The 16,897-nt window shown below is 41.2% G+C and overlaps 2 protein-coding genes across 3 annotated transcripts; both read left to right on the top strand.

The window, feature by feature from the left end:
• Positions 1–437: 437 nt before the first annotated feature.
• Positions 438–10,714, top strand: LOC118944452 (butyrophilin subfamily 1 member A1-like). 2 transcript variants are annotated; one of them, XM_036963870.1, is made up of 10 exons: positions 438–549; positions 6,804–6,870; positions 7,300–7,368; positions 7,630–7,992; positions 8,078–8,365; positions 8,702–8,812; positions 9,464–9,496; positions 9,619–9,651; positions 9,972–10,004; positions 10,298–10,714. In XM_036963870.1, the coding sequence occupies exons 3-10, from the start codon at positions 7,302–7,304 to the stop codon at positions 10,324–10,326; spliced, it is 957 nt and encodes a 318-aa protein (XP_036819765.1). In that variant the 5' UTR covers positions 438–549; positions 6,804–6,870; positions 7,300–7,301; the 3' UTR covers positions 10,327–10,714. The 2 variants fall into 2 exon arrangements, with proteins under 2 accessions (XP_036819765.1, XP_036819764.1); XM_036963869.1 differs by lacking the exon at positions 10,298–10,714 and having other exon boundaries at positions 9,972–10,281.
• A 116-nt stretch (positions 10,715–10,830) lies between these two features.
• Positions 10,831–15,609, top strand: LOC118944424 (butyrophilin subfamily 2 member A2-like). Its single transcript, XM_036963626.1, has 3 exons — positions 10,831–10,876; positions 11,021–11,173; positions 13,857–15,609. The coding sequence occupies exons 1-3, from the start codon at positions 10,831–10,833 to the stop codon at positions 14,390–14,392; spliced, it is 735 nt and encodes a 244-aa protein (XP_036819521.1). The 3' UTR covers positions 14,393–15,609.
• Positions 15,610–16,897: the final 1,288 nt, after the last annotated feature.

Below are 16,897 nucleotides of genomic sequence, written 5' to 3'. Positions count from 1 at the left end.
GGACACAGTTAAAAAATGAAAGGAGAGTAAGAAAAACATCCAGTGAAAGTGAACAAACAACAGGTTTAGGGAAGTGGAGGATCCCTCAGCGATTGCTTGCATCTCTCACAGGTGGCTGCTGGCACGTTCATTTGGGAGGACAGACTCATATTAATGGCTGGAATGGAATTAATAGAATGGTCTCAAACACATGAAAGACCTGGTTTTCATGTTGCTGATACAGTTCCATTTACTCCATTGCAGCCATTATTATGAGCTGTCCTCCCCTTACCAGCCTCCTGTGATCTCTATGTGTGACATCTCATTGTAGCCAGTTTATCAGAGTTTTGTTTCCAGAAAGTATGCCACCTCTCACCTACTTCCTCATAAGTTAACTCAAGCTGATTAAAGTGTAGATTCCATCTCATCTACAAGAATAACAAGTTATGTTGAAGCTACTTCCCTGCCTTGCAGTAGACACACCAGATTTATTTTCTCTCCAGTCTTTCCCCACAGGCCAGCGAGCTTTAAGCCAAACTCTTCTCAATTGTGATCTGCGTGTATCTAATCGTAAGTATTATTTATATATATATATGTTTAAAGCTGTCAGAGAAAATATAGTTAATGGCAGAAATGCTTTATACTAATAATTTTTTATTTTTTAATTTATTTTACCTTTATTTAACCAGGTAGGCAAGTTGAGAACAAGTTCTCATTTACAATTGCGACCTGGCCAAGATAAAGCAAAGCAGTTCGACAGATACAACAACACAGAGTTACACATGGAGTAAAACAAACATACAGTCAATAATAAAGTATAAACAAGTCTATATACAATGTGAGCAAATGAGGTGAGAAGGGAGGTAAAGGCAAAAAAGGCCTTGGTGGCAAGGTAAATACAATATAGCAAGTAAAACACTGGAATGGTAGTTTTGCAATGGAAGAATGTGCAAAGTAGAAATAAAAATAATGGGGTGCAAAGGAGCAAAATAAATAAATAAATAAAATACAGTTGGGAAAGAGGTAGTTGATAGGGCTAAATTATAGGTGGGCTATGTACAGGTGCAGTAATCTGTGAGCTGCTCTGACAGTTGGTGCTTAAAGCTAGTGAGGGAGATAAGTGTTTCCAGTTTCAGAGATTTTTGTAGTTCGTTCCAGTCATTGGCAGCAGAGAACTGGAAAGAGAGGCGGCCAAAGAAAGAATTGGTTTTGGGGGTGACTAGAGAGATATACCTGCTGGAGCGTGTGCTACAGGTGGGAGATGCTATGGTGACCAGCGAGCTGAGATAAGGGGGGACTTTACCTAGCAGGGTCTTGTAGATGACATGGAGCCAGTGGGTTTGGCGACGAGTATGAAGCGAGGGCCAGCCAACGAGAGCGTACAGGTCGCAATGGTGGGTAGTATATGGGGCTTTGGTGACAAAACGGATTGCACTGTGAGAGACTGCATCCAATTTGTTGAGTAGGGTATTGGAGGCTATTTTGTAAATTACATCGCCAAAGTCGAGGATTGGTAGGATGGTCAGTTTTACAAGGGTATGTTTGGCAGCATGAGTGAAGGATGCTTTGTTGCGAAATAGGAAGCCAATTCTAGATTTAACTTTGGATTGGAGATGTTTGATATGGGTCTGGAAGGAGAGTTTACAGTCTAACCAGACACCTAAGTATTTGTAGTTGTCCACGTATTCTAAGTCAGAGCCGTCCAGAGTAGTGATGTTGGACAGGCGGGTAGGTGCAGGTAGCGATCGGTTGAAGAGCATGCATTTAGTTTTACTTGCATTTAAGAGCAATTGGAGGCCACGGAAGGAGAGTTGTATGGCATTGAAGCTTGCCTGGAGGGTTGTTAACACAGTGTCCAAAGAAGGGCCGGAAGTATACAGAATGGTGTCGTCTGCGTAGAGGTGGATCAGAGACTCACCAGCAGCAAGAGCGACCTCATTGATGTATACAGAGAAGAGAGTCGGTCCAAGAATTGAACCCTGTGGCACCCCCATAGAGACTGCCAGAGGTCCGGACAACAGACCCTCCGATTTGACACACTGAACTCTATCAGAGAAGTAGTTGGTGAACCAGGCGAGGCAATCATTTGAGAAACCAAGGCTGTTGAGTCTGACGATGAGGATGTGGTGATTGACAGAGTCGAAAGCCTTGGCCAGATCAATGAATACGGCTGCACAGTAATGTTTCTTATCGATGGCGGTTAAGATATCGTTTAGGACCTTGAGCGTGGCTGAGGTGCACCCATGACCAGCTCTGAAACCAGATTGCATAGCAGAGAAGGTATGGTGAGATTCAAAATGGTCGGTAATCTGTTTGTTGACTTGGCTTTCGAAGACCTTAGAAAGGCATGGTAGGATAGATATAGGTCTGTAGCAGTTTGGGTCAAGAGTGTCCCCCCCTTTGAAGAGGGGGATGACCGCAGCTGCTTTCCAATCTTTGGGAATCTCAGACGACACGAAAGAGAGGTTGAACAGGCTAGTAATAGGGGTGGCAACAATTTCGGCAGATAATTTTAGAAAGAAAGGGTCCAGATTGTCTAGCCCGGCTGATTTGTAGGGGTCCAGATTTTGCAGCTCTTTTAGAACATCAGCTGAATGGATTTGGGAGAAGGAGAAATGGGGAAGGCTTGGGCGAGTTGCTGTTGGGGGTGCAGTGCTGTTGACAGGGGTAGGAGTAGCCAGGTGGAAAGCATGGCCAGCAGTAGAAAAATGCTTATTGAAATTTTCAATTATGGTGGATTTATCAGTGGTGACAGTGTTTCCTATCTTCAGTGCAGTGGGCAGCTGGGAGGAGGTGTTCTTATTCTCCATGGACTTTACAGTGTCCCAGAACTTTTTTGAGTTAGTGTTGCAAGAAGCAAATTTCTGCTTGAAAAAGCTAGCCTTGGCTTTTCTAACTGCCTGTGTATAATGGTTTCTAGCTTCCCTGAACAGCTGCATATCACGGGGGCTGTTCGATGCTAATGCAGAACGCCATAGGATGTTTTTGTGTTGGTTAAGGGCAGTCAGGTCTGGGGAGAACCAAGGGCTATATCTGTTCCTGGTTCTAAATTTCTTGAATGGGGCATGTTTATTTAAGATGGTTAGGAAGGCATTTTTAAAAAATATCCAGGCATCCTCTACTGACGGGATGAGGTCAATATCCTTCCAGGATACCCCGGCCAGGTCGATTAGAAAGGCCTGCTCGCTGAAGTGTTTCAGGGAGCGTTTTACAGTGATGAGAGGAGGTCGTTTGACCGCTGACCCATTACGGATGCAGGCAATGAGGCAGTGATCGCTGAGATCTTGGTTGAAGACAGCAGAGGTGTATTTAGAGGGGAAGTTGGTTAGGATGATATCTATGAGGGTGCCCATGTTTAAGGCTTTGGGGAGGTACCTGGTAGGTTCATTGATAATTTGTGTGAGATTGAGGGCATCAAGTTTAGATTGTAGGATGGCTGGGGTGTTAAGCATGTTCCAGTTTAGGTCGCCTAGCAGCACGAGCTCTGAAGATAGATGGGGGGCAATCAGTTCCCATATGGTGTCCAGAGCACAGCTGGGGGCAGAGGGTGGTCTATAGCAGGCGGCAACGGTGAGAGACTTGTTTTTGGAGAGGTGGATTTTTAAAAGTAGAAGTTCAAATTGTTTGGGTACAGACCTGGATAGTAGGACAGAACTCTGCAGGCTATCTTTGCAGTAGATTGCAACACCGCCCCCTTTGGCAGTTCTATCTTGTCTGAAAATGTTGTAGTTTGGAATTAAAATGTCTGAATTTTTGTCTTCCTAAGCCAGGATTCAGACACAGCTAGAACATCCGGGTTGGCAGAGTGTGCTAAAGCAGTGAATAGAACAAACTTAGGGAGGAGGCTTCTAATGTTAACATGCATGAAACCAAGGCTATTACGGTTACAGAAGTCGTCAAAAGAGAGCGCCTGGGGAATAGGAGTGGAGCTAGGCACTGCAGGGCCTGGATTCACCTCTACATCGCCAGAGGAACATAGGAGGAGTAGAATAAGGGTGCGACTAAAAGCAATAAGAATTGGTCGTCTAGAACGTCTGGAACAGAGAGTAAAAGGAGGTTTCTGGGGGCGATAAAATAGCATCAAGGTATAATGTACAGACAAAGGTAAGGTAGGATGTGAATACAGTGGAGGTAAACCTAGGTATTGAGTGATGAAGAGAGAGATATTGTCTCTAGAAACATCATTGAAACCAGGAGATGTCATTGCATGTGTGGGTGGTGGAACTAATAGGTTGGATAGGGTATAGTGAGCAGGACTAGAGGCTCTACAGTGAAATAAGCCAATAAACACTAACCAGAACAGCAATGGACAAGACATATTGACATTAAGGAGAGGCATGCTTAGTCGAGTGATCAAAAGGGTCCAGTGAGTGGAGAGGTTGGTTGAGGGTCACAGCGATTTAGACAGCTAGCCAGGCCAACCGGTAGCAAGCTAGCATAGGATGGAGTCTGTTGTTAGCCACCTCTTGCGTTCGGTCAGTAGATTAGTGGGGTTCCGTGAGGTAGAGGGGATTAATCCAAATCACACAACAACAACAAAAATAAGAACAATAGATATAGTTATAGAGGCCCGAGAAGAAAACATAATAATAAGAAAAATAAATAAATTGTCCGATTATCTATTCAGAATAGCAGCCGGTAAGACAGCTAACGGTTAGCGGGCCGCAGATGGGCGTTCAGGTAACGTCGCGACAGAGGAGCCAGCCGGATCTCCTTCAGGTAGATAACGTCGGCAGTCCAGTTGTGAAGGCCCGGTGGGGCTCCGCGTAGGCAGTGAAACGGGTCCGGATAGGTGACTGCAGCCCAGGAGTGAATGATGGAACTCAGGAGTGATTGACGGAGCTGGCTAGCACCGGAACAATCGATGTTTGCTCCGGAATCGACGAAAGCCGACTGTCACACGGATAGCAGCTAGCTAGCTGTGAGATCCGGGTATGAATGTCCAGAGAGCAGTTGAAATCCAGGGACATGGAGAGAAAAATTGGTCCGGTATGTTCCGTTCCGAGCCGCGCAGCGCCGTACAAAACTGGCGATAGATTTTCGAGCTAAAGGATAGCTGATGACCACAAACCGTGGTTAGCTGAATACTAACGATTTGCCAGTAAAGAAGCTAACTAGCTTCTGATTAGCTTCTGGATTAGCTCCTGGGCTTGCTCCTGGCTAGCTTCTGGCTAGTTTCTGGCTAGCTTCTTGGAGTTTCTGGCTAGCTTCTTGGAGGATTACAGATCTGAGGTAAATAATAATTTTATATAAATATAAATTGGTGAGGCTGGTTGCAGGAGAGTGTTTAGAAGATGAGTTGATGGAAAATAAAAATAAAATGTATGTGAAAAAAGTTGTAAATATATATATATACAGGACACGACAAGACGAGGACAAAAGACGTCTGAACTGCTATGCGATCTTGGAGAAAAAAGAAAATCCCAGCAATTAATATTCAAGTCAATGTTGATGGTTGGCAATAGCTGTGTGTGAGAACCAGACAGGCCTTGATAAAAAGGCCAAGTTTAGCATATTTAACAAAGTCTGTCTTGAGTAGTCTGTCTTGAGTAGTCTTTGGCCTGAGGTGATTAAATAGTGTGTGTGTGTGTGTGTGTGTGTGTGTCTGTCTGTCTGTCATATCCCTCAGTGCAGCTGTCAGGGATTATGGAGATAATGGGAGAAATGTTTTATATTATTAAATAAAAGGAACAAGTTTCACATATTTTTTAAAGTCTGCCTTAATTAGTCTTCTGTCAACCACCTCTAAAGTCAATAATAACAATGGATTTTATTTGACCTTTATTTAGCTTGGCAAGTCAGTTAAGAACAAATTCTTATTTTCAATGGGTTAGAACGACAGATTTGTACCTTGTCAGCTCAGGAGTTTGAACTTGCAACCTTCCTGGCACTAGTCCAACGCTCTAACCACTAGGCTACTCTGCCACTAGTACGTATTGCCCTACATGATCACGTGCTTAGGCTGCACCACAGGCTGTCTGACATGGCCAGAAATGGTGGATAAATGAAGACAGTTGACTACTGTCGTTTACCAATTTAAAAAAGTTGTCATTTCTGGTCTACTTAAGGGGGCGGCTCTCCCATAGGCACCAATGCGATAGCAGATGGGTGTGGTCTTCTTAGTTCATTGACTTCCATTGAAAAAATAAATTAGGATGTGGCATGTTCTACTTCCTCTTCCATCTCTGCAATGACATGTCCCTGTGATCAGTGTGTCTACTGCCCTCTAGTGTCAACTTGATGTCAGTGCAATAATGCCATAGTTCTCTTGTGGTCTATGCCAACAACCCACCACAGTGGATGCCGTAATCAATATGTGACATATGGATGGTAATATAAAGAGGACAGAGTTAAAAAATGAAAGGAGAGTAAGAAAAAAATCCAGTGAAAGTGAACAAACAACAGGTTTAGGGAAGTGGAGGATCCCTCAGCGATCGCTTGCATCTCTCACAGGTGGCTGCTGGCATGTTCATTTGGGAGGACAGACTCATATTAATGGCTGGAACGGAATTAATAGAATGGTCTCAAACACATGAAAGACCTGGTTTTCATGTTGCTGATACAGTTCCATTTACTCTATTGCAGCCATTATTATGAGCCGTCCTCCCCTTACCAGCCTCCTGTGATCTCTATGTGTGACATCTCATTGTAGCCAGTTTATCAGAGTTTTGTTTCCAGAAAGTATGCCACCTCTCACCTACTTCCTCATAAGTTAACTCAAGCTGATTAAAGTGTGGATTCCATCTCATCTACAAGAATAACAAGTTATGTTGAAGCTACTTCCCTGCCTTGCAGTAGACACACCAGATTTATTTTCTCTCCAGTCTTTCCCCACAGGCCAGCGAGCTTTAAGCCAAATTCTTCTCAATTGTGATCTGCGTGTATCTAATCGTAAGTATTATTTGTATATATGTTTAAAGCTGTCAGAGAAAATATAGTTAATGGCAGAAATGCTTTATACTAATAAATCCCAGCAATTAATATTCAAGTCAATGTTGATTGTTGGCAATAGCTGTGTGTGAGAACCAGACAGGCCTGAGGTGATTAAATAGTGTGTGTGTGTGTGTGTGTGTGTGTGTGTGTGTGTGTGTTTGTGTCTGTCATATCTCTCAGTGCAGCTTTCGGGGATTATGGAGATAATGGGAGAAAGGTTTTATATTATCAAATAAAAGGACCAAGTTTACATATTTTTGAAAGTCTGTCTTAAGTAGTCTTCTGTCTTAGGTCTCAGGTGGTCTCAGGTGATTACATAATACATCCATATCATATGATCCATAACATCGCCTACATTGAATCCCAGTATGTTATCCTCTCTTTCAGAAATGATGTGGACTTGGACAGACTGTCTGTGTGTCAATCTCCTGCTTCTCCTCCAAAGAGCAGGCTCTGGTAGTGACCTCACATGTTCTTTTTGTGTGTGTGTGTGTGTGTGTGTGTGAACAATTTGAGGATTTGCATGAACGATGGCTACGGTTTGCACTTTCAGTACTAGGCTATTCCATTGGCAACCAAGCTAAATCAAGCAAACCTTAAGTATTTGGGCCAGGTTTGGTGTTGATCTTTAGTGTGGTCTGTTAAAGTCTGAAAGGGACCAACAGCTGATGATGTGCATGGTCGTTTTTGATATTGATTGGTTGTTTTTCTTTCCAGAGAAGTTTGAGGTTCTTGGTCTGACTCATGCCATTGTTGCTGTGGCTGGTGATGACATCATTCTGCCCTGTTACATCAAACCCAACATCAGCGTTGAGGACATGAGAGTTGACTGGTTCAGAGTCAACCTCCCAGACACTCAGTCAAACATTAGAGTCCATCTCTACCAAGACGGCAGAGACAAATACCATGATCAGATCCCCTCCTACAGGGGAAGGACATCGTTGTTTAAAGAGGAACTGAAGAAGGGCAATACCTCTTTGAAACTGACCAGGGTACAAGGCACTGATGATGGACATTATAAATGTCTTGTTGAGTCTAAGACACATTATGATGATTCCACCATTCAAGTCTACGTCAGAGGTGCATTTCTTAAATACAACAACCCATGTGATGTTCCTCCCAATCTCAGTAGTACTTCATCTCCAGTCTCCCTTTGTGTCTGTAGCTATAGGATCCAAGCCAGAGGTTTCCATTGAGGGACAGAAAGAAGGAGGGATGGCTCTGCTGTGTGTAACTAAAGGCTGGTTCCCTGAGCCTGAGTTGGAGTGGCTGGACAGTGAAGGGGTCACTCTGTCTGCTGGACCGTCAGACACAGACAGGGACTATGAGGGATTCTACGTAGTCAAACTAAAGACCATCATAAAGGAGACTGACATCAACCGCTTTACCTGTAGACTAAGACAGAGGCAGCAACATGAGGTGATTAAGATGGAGACAGAGTTTCACATCCCTAGTGAGTAACATCATTATTGTTTAGAACTCTAAAGTATTGTAATGTCAAGATGAAACCCCGTTGGTTTTGTAGATCCAGCTATATGCCTCCACCTCAAATGAATGGAAAAGATAAACACAACATTAAACCAGGAAATGAGATGATGGTCATCTTTTCCATTAATTTGGCATTGAGGCATATTGCTGGAGCTACACAGCTGATGTCATGGAACGTGGTTTCATTTGAGGTCTGTAAGCGTCTGACAAAACATTCTTTATGAGTGAAATGTCCCTTTAATATTATTATTTGGTAGCATTGGTTACATGTCACTGATCTCAGTTGATTTGTGTCTTGCAGGCGAGCTGATCCTTGTTCACACAGAAACATGGAAAGTGGCTCTTGCAGTGATTGTCTCTCTGGTCATTGTCCTTGTGGCCATATCAGCTTTCAGTGTCTGGTGGTGGAAAAGTTTGTACAATGACTACAGTCATAGAAAACTTATTAAAGGGTTTATTTTACTGAATGTAAATGTTTTACAGTGACATACACAAGGAGTTGGGAACTAGAACCGAATGCTTGCTAGTTCAATTCCCCGAGCAGACAAGATGAAAAAGATCAGTTAATCTACCCTTGAGCAAGGCACTTAACCCTCATTACTCCAGGGTCGCCGTCAATAATGGCTGATCCCTGGTAGTGACCACACTCTCATGGGGAGTTGGGATATGCAAATAAACACAGTTCCACTTCACAACTCACTCTCGTATAAGTTAAACACTTGTATATACAGTGAAACAGGACAAATATAAGCCCCCCCTGTTTGACCTTTAGAAGTAAAAAGCAGACGTTGGTCAGATACTGTACAGGTGTATTTAAGGATTTGTATAAAATTAAATTCAGTTCACAGTATAGGGCAAACATTTCTATTTAAAACAACTTTCTCCACAAAAATAGTAGATGTGTTAATATAAGGTTTATTTAAATCTCAGTGCATGGTTTACCTGAACTACATCAGTGTAACTTCTTCCTTCATGTAAAGGACTTTGTCAGAAAACATCTTGAGTACCAGTAAGTCATTTTGTGGACCTTTCCTCTAACTGTTATCTATTGTCATGTCTGTAGATGCATCCAAAGCTGAACACAGTCAAGAGCTAGGTAAGTAGTGTCTTACTGTCAAACATGCCATTTTCTCCTCCAGAAATGGAACTTTGTCAGAGAAAACACTGTGGTTCTGTGTTCATTAACGATGTTCTCTGTTTTTTATTTTATTTCTGCAGAGCAAGTTAAAGATGAACTCAGACTTGAGTTGAGTAAGTAGTGTCCAACAGTCCTATGCATGTGTCAAACTCATTCCATGGAGGGCCGAGTGTCTGCGGGTTTTCACTCCTCCCTTGTACTTGATTGATTAAGGTCACTGATTAGTTAGGAACGACACACACCTGGTTGTCTAGGTGTTAATTGAAAGGAACAACCAAAAACCAGCAGATACCAGGCCCTCCATGGAATGAGTTTGACACTCCTGGTCCTGTGCATTGTGTCATGTTTCCATTTTAATAATTGTCTTCTTCATGGATGTGAGATGTGTTCATTAAGGATGTTCACTCTAACGGTTCTCTTTTCATGTCTGCAGAGAAAAATCAAGATCACAACACTCATAAGCTGAGTAAGTTGTGTCCAACAGTCCTATGCATCAATGTGTCATTTTTTTTACTCCCAATTTGATTGTTATACCAAACAATAATTGAAGACAAATAATTCCCATTACATGAATGTGTAACAGAACTGAATAGCGTACAACAGCTAGTTTCATGGATTTAAAATCCTTACATATTTGACATTAATACTTTTCATCACATTGTTTTTACTGTCCCATCCCCCTGCCACACAAGGAGTTGAATGAATTATTCACCATTAAGAATGCTTTACTTTGACTTTAATTCATCTGTTTGTCTGCAGAGATACTTGCTGATCAGCTGGGTAAGTAGGAGCACGATGCATTACTAGACCCTTATGGTCAATACACAATACATACATGTATATTCTAAGCCAGGGTTCTCCAACCCTGATCCTGTAGCGCTGCCGTCCCGTAGCTTTCAATCCAACCTTAGTTATAACTAACCTGATAAAATGTATCAACCAGCAAGTTATTAGAATCAGGTGCACTAGATTAGGGTTGGAGAGAACACCTACAGGGTGGGCTCCAGGAACAGGGTTGGAGCAAAAACCTACAGGGTGGTCTCCAGGAACAGGGTTGGAGCAAAAACCTACAGGGGGGTCTCCAGGAACAGGATTGGAGAGCCCATTTCCAAGGGCTTACAATTTGCATTGTGCAAATAGCACAAAGATGAGTCAAAATGATGTGGTAAAATATCACTGTATTGGAATTCTTTACTCACTGCTATGGAAATGTTTACACAAAGAATGATATTGTTTTATTAATTTATTTCAAGATGTTCTCATTTTAATTAGCAAAAATTCTAATTAGTTTAATGTTTAATTTACCCACAGATTTAGTAAACGTGAAGGGCTGTCCAGGTAAATGAATGATACTGAATTGTATTTAAAATATATTTCATATCATATTTCTGTTGCTTAAGGTATACTATATTATGGTAGAGGGATGTATTTTTACACCATGTCACTTTGGATATGTTTCTGGCCCCGAACCTTATCAATAAGGTTTAGAGATTAAGAGGAGATGTGTCATTGTGTTCCAAGGGCACCACACAGTATACTCTACTGTAATATTACATTACCATAGTTTCTGGTATCCCCTAAATCTGACACTCTCTGTTTATATTGTAGAACTTGAAACCATCAGAAAACATGCAGGTCAGTGTGTTTGTTGTACTCTCCAGTCCACCCACCTAGAGTTTAGGGCTGGGCGGTATACCGTATTTTACACTATTCTGGTATTGATGCACGAAAAAGTTTTTTTTTTTTTAACTTTACTTTCCATAACGGTATTTGACTGTTTGGTTTGTTAAATGTGATACGCCGTGTGTTACGTCCATTTTTATAGTTTACTTCGCTATTTGAGTCATCTCTCTCCGCTCTCTCTCTCCATGTCGCATTCCACACAGACCTAGCCCCGCCCCCTGTCACTCATGGAGCGCATTTGTTGTTCCTCTTACCAAGAGTCAACTGCATTCAGTCTCCGCATCAATGCACTATGTGCAACAATGTTAATGACAACGATGCTGTTTTCACTTTGCTTCTTATTAATATAAATACACTAGCGTTCTATAATTACACCATACGTTTGTTTCTTACATCTGTAAACAGCTAGTTTGTATTTTCTAAGCAAGTTGGGCCTAAATCTTGTTAGCCGCTAATGTTAGCTAGCTAATAAATGTACAGAGTCAGAGCAAACGTAACTAGCTACTGTATACAGACGGATAATCCCAGTAATGGTGTAGAACTACAGTACCAGTCAAAAGTTTGGACACGCCTAATCATTCCAGGGTTTTTCTTTATTTGTACTATTTTCTACATTGTAGAATAATAGTGAAGACGTCAACTATGAAAAACACATGGAATCATGTAGTAACCAAAAAAGTGTTAAACAAATCAAAATGTATTTTATATTGGAGATTCTTCAAGTTTGCCTTTGACAGCTTTGCACACTCTTGGTATTCTGTCAACCAGATTCATGAGGTAGTCACCTGGATAGCATTTCAATTAACAAATGTCCTTTGTTAAAAGTACATTTGTGGAATTTCTTTCCTTAATGCATTTGAGCCAATCAGTTGTGTTGTGACAAGGTAGGAGAGGTATACAGAAAGCCCCATTTGGTAAATTATGAAGTCCATATTATGGCAAGAACAGCTCAAATAAGCAAAGAGAAACGACAGTCCATCATTACTTTAGGACATGCAGGTCAATTAATCCGGAAAATGTTAACTTTTAAAGTTTCTTTAAGTGCAGTCGCAAAAACCATCAATCGCTATGATGAAACTGGCTCTCATGAGGACCGCCACAGGAAAGGAGGACCCAGAGTTACCTCTGCTGCAGAGGATAAGTACATTAGAGTTACCAGCCTCAGAAATTGCAGCCCAAATAAATGCTTCACAGAGTTCAAGTAACAGACACATCTCAACATCAACTGTTCAGAGGAGAGTCCGTGAATCTGGCCTTCATGGTCGAATGTGTCCATGTCTTTGTGAGACGCAGAGTATGCAGATCTCTGTATGTGTGGTTCCCACCGTGAAGCATGGAGGTGGTGTGGGGGTGCTTTACTGGTGACACTGTCAGTGATTTAGAATTCAAGGCACCCTTAACCACAGCATTCTGCAGCAATACTCCATCCCATCTGGTTTGGGTTTTGTGGGACTATCATTTGTTTTACAACAGGACAATGACCCAAAACACACCTCCAGGCTGTGTAAGGGCTATTTGACCAAGAAGGGGAGGGATGGAGTGCTGCATCAGATGACCTGGCCTCCACAATCATCTGACCTCAACCCAATTGAGATAGTTTGGGATGAGTTGGACCGCAGAGTAAAGGAAAAGCAGCCAACAAGTGTTCAGCATTTATGGGAACTCCTTCAAGACTGTTGGAAAATCATTCCTCATGAAGCTGGTTGAGAAAGTGTACAAAAAAAGCTGTCATCATGCCAAAGGGTGGCTACTTTGAAGAATCTAAAATACATTTTCATTTTAAACACATTTTTTGGTTACTCCATGATTCCATAATTGTTATTTCATAGTTTTGATGTCTTTACTATTATTCTACAATGTAGAAAATAGTTAAAAATAAAGAAGAACCCTTGAATGAGTAGGTGTGTCACAACTTTTGACCGGTGATGTATATCTGCATGTTTTTTTGCACAACAGTTTCTTCTAAATCAAAGAGGAATAAGCAAAGCAAGAATATGTATGCTACATGAAGTAGCTAACGAAAACATGCAATGTATCCAAAGATTGTAGAGTCCCCTAGGAAACATTTGTCAACACTTTGGTTCCTACCGTGTCACAATAACTCCTCCCTGGCATTTTCATTTGTTGTCATTTCAAACACTGTATTTAAAGTGACCACTATTATATTCCAACTATTGAATTGGAATAATCATTTTATTTCCTTGATTCCAACAGTTCAGCAAAGTATTTTTCTCTAAATCGCAAGTCAAATCACAATTGCAACATTCGGTTAAAAATAAAGCATAGATTGTTTTTCCATATCGTGCAGCCCTACGTGGCATTGTGGAAATTATTTTAATTATTCAAAAGCATAAAATACTGTCATTCCGTCAATTTATTTTAAGTATTGTGATATGATATTTTGACCATATTGCCCAGCCCTACTAGAGTTTCACATGAATATTAATATATTCACATACTGGTATTACTTGAAATAACATGACCACACATTCACATCTACAGTATACTTATGCTGTTATCAATAATAACTTATAGGCTACATATGTCTACAGTAATGTACTGAGCAGTAAAATGCAGTCCCCCATATTGTTATGTTTATTTTGTTTATTCTAAAAGTGTGTGTTTCTCTCCACAGTGGATGTGACTCTAGATCCTGATACAGCACATCCCAAACTCATCCTGTCTGAAGACAGGAAACAAGTTAGATATGGAGACATAAAACAGAATCTCCCTGATAACCCAAAGAGGTTTGATATTGTTCCCTATGTCCTGGGAAAGGAGAGTTTCTCCTCAGGGAGATTCTACTACGAGGTGCAGGTGGAGGGGAAGAATGGGTGGACTTTAGGAGTGGCCAGAGAGTCCATCAACAGGAAGAAGTATATTCGCCTGAAACCTGAGAATGGATGCTGGACTGTTTGGCTGAGGTTTAAAGAATACAAGGCTTTAACTGACCCCTCTGTCGTCCTCTCCCTGAGAGAGAAGCCCCATAAGGTGGGGGTGTTTGTGGATTATGAGAAGGGTCAGGTCTCATTCTACAATGTAGAGGCCAGGTCTCATATCTACTCCTTCACTGGCTACACCTTCACTGAGAAACTCTATCCATTCTTTTATTCTGGTGCTACTGGTAACTCAGCCCCACAGGTCATCACGCCTGTAGGTGTCACTGACTAACTGTTTTATATCAAACATTGAAATACTGGTTGTGTGTGTGTGCCTGTGCGTGTGTGTGTGTGTGCGTGCAAGTGTGTGTGTTACTGTCATGACTTTGCCCTGTTGGGTGAGGTTTATGACCCCCCCCATAAATACCTGTCCCCCTTTTCTCTCCACTCTACAGAATGGAATCTTGGAAAGCCCTATGTTACCACAGAGAAAGTATGGTAATATCAAAAGGCAGAGGAATGGAACAATAGTTCCCTATCTCAACCAGTTGAAGTGTTCGTTGGTACTTAAAGAATATGATGTCAGATCAGTTGTTGTCTGGGACACTATATCTGATGATAGGATGACATAAATTGTATCTTGGAAAGTCTACACATTCTAGTTATCAGATTCACATGGAATTAAATATGAAACTATTTGTGAAAATATGAAATGTAATTTTAACTTCTAAATGAGAGAATTGTTTTCATACGTAAACTATGCTCACTCAGTGGCCACGCCCAAGTGAACAGACATTGGTTGAGAACTATGAAACACGCCCTTCTCTCCCCCAGTACAAAAGTCCATTGACGGAAGTTAACCTTAGTTCCCAATGACGCGGGGCTAATTTCAATATGGAGGTGATGATCACCTCACTGAAATGGTGTATTTCGACTAGACCAGCATAAGCTGATTATGGCAACTTAGTATGAACATTGAACGATTATTTACTGAAGAAGTGATACATCCTAGACTTCAAGTTATCAGCTGCAGCTGTAAACGTATGTGGCCTAGGAAAGGACAGACAATCTCCTAAGAACGACAGGGTACTTTAACGTATCCGCTCTACAACACTACGACCAGAAATATTCTTCAAAGGACAATGGCGATCTCTGCTGGGCAAACCAGTCTTCCATCTTCGACCCATCTATCGAAGGGCAGCTCAGAGTAAATATATATGTTGCATTTTTCTTCACCGAATGGGAGGTTATTAGAATACATAAGATTCTGTATTTACGGTAGAATAGCTTTTCAAGGTCCGATAGAGACCCAATCCCTTTGTCACTCCATCTTCCCGCTCTTTCATTCAAACCCAACCCCCTTCTTTTGTGTAACGAGCTGTCATATTGGGTTAGCCCACTAGGGGATTTTCATGACATGATTAGTAATCGATGTATTATCGATCCTGTGTATATATATGTAATTCTGTGTGATTATTTTGGTATTTAGTAAATAAATAATTACACCAATTTGTGTATTGCTAATTCAACTTGTTAGCCAGGGTTCGTGCAGTACTTTATGACCATCCGAATGAGACTGAATAAGTTGACGATTAATGATTGACTGCTATTGATATTAAAGATCTTCAGATTTTCAAGAGATTGGATTCTGGAGATAACTGCTCTATATAAATGAATGCTTCCGTGGTGCCCCAGGTTATTAATGGTTTAATTGTTGCATGGTTTAATTCAATCACATAATCAATTAAACGTTAGGTAATCGATTTGATAAAATAGCATGTCATATAATTTAATCAGTCAGAGACACAACATAATTGGAACCCCTGTGAGGGATCTAAAATAGAATGACACTTCTATTTTGATTCAGCCTATATGCATTACTCAAAGTAACAATGTTCTCCTCCAAATGCTGCAGACCAAAGACGATCAGTTAATGAACACAATGACTAAGTTGGATGACAAATCAGCAGAACTCATTGAAGTTGCTGACCAAATGAATGATGAGATAACTCAGGTGATGAAGATGGAAATATTGATTTCTAAGCAAGCGGAGGAAATCTCATCACCGAATCTCTCGCTCCATACTCAAGACCTCTATCTGCAAACAATGACAGATACGTTTGAGACCGAAAGGAGCAAGTGCAACACTCACATGTCCAAAATCAGTACTCTAAACTTTTTCTGCCTTTGGACCCAAATTATAAATTCTGTGTTCTCCTGGGACCCAAGATTAGGAAAATATGCAACTATACATAAATATCAGTACTGTAAGGGGTGCGTGGCAGGGAAGTCAGATGCAGGAGAGCAGAATTTGGTAATAGCCTGAGCAGTTTAATAGCAAAACCAACAGCATGAAAATAACAAGGTATAACAAGGTCGTGTACCAATCAACACGTGCACAAGCACTTACAATAAACAATACCACACAGAGACATGGGGGGAAACGAGGGTTAAATACACAACAAGTGATTGAGGGAATTGAAACCAGGTGTGAGAAAAAACGAGAAAAAACACATGGAAAATGAAAAGTGGATCGATGATGGCTAGAAGACCGGCGACGCCGACCGCCGCCCGAACAAGGAGAGGACCTGATTTTGGCGGAAGTCGCGACAAGTACATTTCATTGCCCTTATTGCCTAAAACAAATGCAACATAGACAAAAACAAATAACAATGAAATTAAATATCCATATAAATATGTATTAATGTTTAGTTTCCCCCATTAAAAACATACATGTTTCTGGAACTACTAAACGTAACGCGCCAATGTAAACTCAGATTTCTTGATATAAATATGA

The sequence above is a fragment of the Oncorhynchus mykiss genome, chromosome 26 (genome assembly GCF_013265735.2).
Source record: "Oncorhynchus mykiss isolate Arlee chromosome 26, USDA_OmykA_1.1, whole genome shotgun sequence".
NCBI classification, from domain to species: domain Eukaryota; kingdom Metazoa; phylum Chordata; class Actinopteri; order Salmoniformes; family Salmonidae; genus Oncorhynchus; species Oncorhynchus mykiss.
The sequence above is the reverse complement of the archived record's forward strand: the minus strand, read 5'-3'. Positions and strand labels throughout refer to the sequence as shown.